Below are 4,955 nucleotides of genomic sequence, written 5' to 3'. Positions count from 1 at the left end.
GTCTAAGCCCAAAGCTCATTATATAATTTTACAAACTTCACCCAATAGCCTAGATTTAGGGTAAATTCCATCAATGGTGTACAACATTTACCTCATTTCACACTTTGGTGTACAACGTTCAATTTGTCTCACTAATATGTACGACTTTATAGGTGATCTCCCACTTTGGTATATAGCAGGTAAAAATGACTGGTCAACGTCTGGTCAACGCGCCACCTCAGCATTTTTATATACCCATTTAAAAAAAATGGGACCCACTTTTTATACAATTAGTAAAATATCCTTCTCCCATTTAAAATTACTAAAAAAAACCCTTATCCCCTTCCTTACAACCCCTCTCTCCATCTTTCCTTTTCTCTCTCTAAGTTCTCTCTCTAAATGAGTTTATGAACCTTGAAAAACTTATTTGTTATTGATCTCGATTGATCCAATGTGAATGTTTGGGTTTATGAACCTAGTTAATTAAATGATGCACACTTTATGAACCTAGTTAATTAAATGATGCTTCCAAAAAAAAAATCGACCTTGCCGACCTGTCCGTCGATTTATATTATTGGTAAAAAAAAGTTAAAATCAAAGAATGAGTCCTGATTCAGGCAGCAATAATGGCAGTGGGTGTTTTTCCGGCATTGTGCGTTTGATTCTGTGTAGAGGAAGTCTCCAAACGCACCCATCAGAGTCCCTCAAGAATTCAACATTAATGAAGGTTAAAGCTCCAGTTAGGTGTGTACAGGTACTTCTCCTGAAATTGTAGGTGGATTGATGGGGCTAGAGTCTTTTTCGGATCCCAATTTAGTTAGTCATACATAGCAGGTCTGTTAAATTTATAGATTATTATTTGCTTGATTCTCATTTAGAATTAAAGCAGCATGAGGAGAAGAACATAAGATGATAGTAGAAGGAGTTGTATTCAAGATTAAAAAAAGAAAGAAAAGAAGATTGATTTAAAAGATGTTCGATGGAGGAAGCAGTTGGTTTCAAAGGGTTTTTTTGAGTAATTTCAAATGGAAGAATGATATTTTACTAATTGTATAAAAAGTGGACCCCACTTTTTAAAATGGGTATATGAAAATGCTGAGGTGGCGCGTTGACCAAACGTTGACCGGTCATTTTTACCTGCTATACAACAAAGTGGGAGGTCACTGTCGGAGATTAATATAAGATATATGATTGGGCTTAACTATCAGCTTGAGCTTTTAGTTCAATCGGTTCCTTAATATGGTATCAGAGCCACTATGACCAAACGGTCGAGGGTTTGAGTACCGACAACCTCATTAATTTATAGAATTAAAGGACTCAACAGAGAGTCATTTTTTTCTACAATTTTCATAACATCTTTTGATGAATTGGTATGATATTAGTGATGAGAAAGCATTTTGTGCTTATTTTGGTGTATTTTACAGTTTTATATATTTTTTAATGTCATGTAAAATGAAATTAGAGGTTACAACCTGAAATTCTCATCTTAGTTTAATAATTTTTTTTATTTTATATATAATATTTGAATAGTTTGTATAATAAAATATATAATTACAAAATTTCTTCAATAAATCCATCATCCATCAAATTAACTAAATTTTTAATCCAATAAAAATATATAATTACAAAAATATCTTTAACAAATCTCATCAACTAAATTTTCAATATAAAATCACATGTCATTCAAACAAAATTACAAATACTATCAGCCAGATTTTGGCACCAAATTATAACTAAAATTAACAAAATCCGAAAACATAACCAAAAATAAATTATCCTAAATCATTCAACACAAGAACTCAAATCTCTGCATTCTTCAATTCAGCCAAGTTCTAAGATCTCATTCACAGTCTAGTAAGAATTTACCATTTCTGTGTCGGTTTGCCGCTACCAACTTGACACTTAGGAGGACGAAACGTGCCTGCACAGTTGCACCCCTTGCAATCACCGTTAGCGTATGCAGTCCAATATCTCCATATACTCGTTGATCCATATTTGACCCTTACCCATCTCTCCATGTCCAATGCCAATGGTTCATTTCCTTTCAGAGCATTGAAATAGACCTACAAAGTTAAGTAGAATACATTAGAATTATGACTAATTTCAGTGAGAAAACAGAGTTGAAACTCTCAAAATTCCCACCTTATACCATGTCAATGGTTGTGGTCTCTGTGCGATTACCGATGCTTCCAATCCACCCAACGGATGAAACGCTAGTCCGAGAAACTACATCCATAGCTTCCCCTTTCAGTCCAACCTGGTATGTCCACTTTTGCCAGAATAGATCCCATTTTCCATGACTTGAAGTGTCCCCCATGTTCTTCATATACACAAAATCTACAAGTCAGAAATTGAAAATTTAATGGCATCTGAATTATCAAAATAAGAGATCAGTACTTGTTGGTTATTCAAACTGACCTGCAATCCCATTGCAACACTCAGCAATGCAATTTTATTTCTTCCATGAATTTTCGACTTAGAGACTATGAAACTGTCAAGCTGTTCAGGTTCTATTGGATTTCATATCAAATAATGATTTTGGCACCGATAAAAAGGGAATTACAGATCTAACAAGGTCAAATTCAATATCATTCATATTGACAACACTCTGATTTATGAGAACGAAAACACAACGCAATTCCCCGAAGAAGAAGAGGAGATAATATATCCTACAAAAATAGACTCCCAAGAAGATAACATTCGCAAGTGAAGAACTGCAGAAGTTATGTAGTTAATTAGCATAGAAAGACTTGACAAGCTATGTTTTAAAGTGAGATATGAAGTGAATGAAGGATCACAGCTTCTCTATGCAACTATATTATAATTTATATTAAGACCATATGTTGATCTGTCACCATTTTAAGATTGAAATTTACCAAAATGGTCGGATCCTATGGATAGCTTTGCTTCATCTGCTACTGCACACTCCACCTGTCATAACATGTACAAATTAATATGCTATTATCTTATATAACCGAAAAAATTTAACTAGGATATAGAAATGGGATCAGAGTTTCCTAGATTTCAATATAAGAGTTGGCTTGTGTCCGTCTTCCATTAAACTGTTGAAAATGAGACGGGCTTCATGAGGTTTACCTTTTTCAATCAAAACATTCATCAGTTTTGTTCTCGAACGAACTGTTCGACAACTGTTGTTTACTGAACCGACAGGGCAGCGAGATTGAACTTGTGAATCCATGGATGATGAAACTAGTGGAATCCGGTCCTTTTTGGGCAAACGTGTTTCCTGTCAAGCTCAAAACAATCTGATTAGCTGATGAAAATACTTGAACGTAATTCAATAGAACAAACTACCAGTTATAACTATAGAGGAAGTTAGGATATGTAGAAGTCATAAATAATAAATGCAATAAATCAAATTGCATGCATAATTGAGGATGATAACATTTTAACAATTAGTTACTCCAAAATTGCTTTGCAAAGAACATTTCAAGTACTTAAAAACAGGTTATGAGTTCAAACTTTGTAATAGAAGCAATCAAACAATGGATTGCATCAAAATGTAATTGATTCTCCAAGTTAAAGAACAAGAAGGTATTATTGTACCATAACTGCTGATGCCTTAACCAATTTTCTGCTTGTGCTTTATTATATCATTTAATAAAGTCTCCTCACTCTGCAATGCATAGGAAGACATCAAAAAGTTTGGGTAACTGCAAATATATTCCTCTTACCATCTTTAAGTTTGACTCTGAGACTCTGAAAATTACCGATTATGCCTTTGAAATTACTTAAAGTGACATGATTAACGCCCTAAATCCGATTATCACCATTTTTAAGATTGAAATTACCCTAAGTTCAGGTTGTTTCAGCAAGACCACTAACATATAAAAATCTAGGAACAATTAGCAATTACCACAAACCACAACCCATTTCAATATAAATTTTATGTACCTGCAACAGTGACAAGTCCGGCAATATTTCAATATTGTCCGGATCTATTTTCAATGCATTTCGATAACATTTGATAGCCTCTCTATATTCTCTGTCCGACCGATAAAGAAGACCACAAACGTACCAGCAAACATGACTTTTAAGGTCATTCTCCATCGGAGAAAGTAAAAATAAACCAAATAACATGTCAAGAGAAAACATGACTTTTAAGGTCATTCTTACCGGCGGCGAGTGAGTGGATGGAAACCTGTTGGAGCTGATCTTGCTCGTCGAAGTGGGCAAGAGTTTCGTCAGGCAAAGCATCACCGACCGTGCAGAGAGAAACCCGAGCAGTGGTGACCGAGAAGTCTGAGAAGCGCAAAGAGAGAAGATCGGAGGAGAGGAGTGGTGAGGGAGAAGCTGAGGAAAAGTTTTGCGATTTTACTATGCCGCCTAACAACAGAGGAATCGTTTTGCTCTAGGTTTTGAGCTGTGATGTGCCACCAAACTTAATTCGTAATATATATTATGATTTTATATTATAATTTAAAAATTTTATACTCCAATTCATAAATCATAAATTCTATAAAATATATTCTAGATTTTTAATTTATAAATTCTAATCCTTAAATTATATTAAAAGTACTGATTTTATTAGTTTGACATAATCTAAAATTATAAATTGACATAGTTGTAAATAGTTTTTAAAACATGAATTTCTGTGTAAATTTCCCAATAGTATAGGTAGAATGGGCCTTATTCATTGTTCTAATTAATGGATAAAAGTAAATAGTTGTAGAGATGTAAAATAAAAGTAAATAGAGTGATATTTTGTAGTGACACTTTTTATAAATGCATTTGTAAAAGTGTTGGTATATGGTTAATTTTTTGGTAAATTCCAAAAAAAAACCCCTGTGGTTTCATCGATTTTCGAAAAAATCTTTGTGGTTTGTTTTTACCAAAAAAAGGACTGTGTTATACGCCGTTACCCGAAAAGCGGAAAATGGCTTAACAGTGTTAAATTTGATGACGTGGCAAGGGTAAAATGGTCCGAATTAAAATAAAAAAATTAAAATAAAAAA

General features: G+C 33.7%; 1 protein-coding gene across 7 annotated transcripts; it reads right to left on the bottom strand.

Annotated features, from left to right (window-relative positions):
• Positions 1-1,620: 1,620 nt before the first annotated feature.
• On the bottom strand, positions 1,621-4,399 carry LOC136208468 (beta-galactosidase 3-like). 7 transcript variants are annotated; one of them, XM_065999377.1, is made up of 6 exons: positions 4,117-4,399; positions 3,547-3,616; positions 3,076-3,226; positions 2,398-2,910; positions 2,129-2,299; positions 1,621-2,042 (listed from the first exon to the last, which is right to left on the bottom strand). In XM_065999377.1, exons 4-6 carry the CDS (start codon positions 2,407-2,409, stop codon positions 1,842-1,844), a joined length of 384 nt encoding a protein of 127 aa, XP_065855449.1. In that variant the 5' UTR covers positions 2,410-2,910; positions 3,076-3,226; positions 3,547-3,616; positions 4,117-4,399; the 3' UTR covers positions 1,621-1,841. The 7 variants fall into 7 exon arrangements, 3 of the variants coding, with proteins under 3 accessions (XP_065855449.1, XP_065855448.1, XP_065855450.1); XM_065999376.1 differs by lacking the exon at positions 3,547-3,616 and having other exon boundaries at positions 2,398-2,693; positions 2,856-2,910; XM_065999378.1 differs by lacking the exon at positions 3,547-3,616 and having other exon boundaries at positions 2,398-2,489; positions 2,856-2,910.
• Positions 4,400-4,955: the final 556 nt, after the last annotated feature.

The sequence above is a fragment of the Euphorbia lathyris genome, chromosome 10, assembly GCF_963576675.1.
Source record: "Euphorbia lathyris chromosome 10, ddEupLath1.1, whole genome shotgun sequence".
Taxonomy (NCBI): Eukaryota; Viridiplantae; Streptophyta; class Magnoliopsida; order Malpighiales; family Euphorbiaceae; genus Euphorbia; species Euphorbia lathyris.
This window is presented reverse-complemented; position numbering and strand designations above follow the sequence as displayed.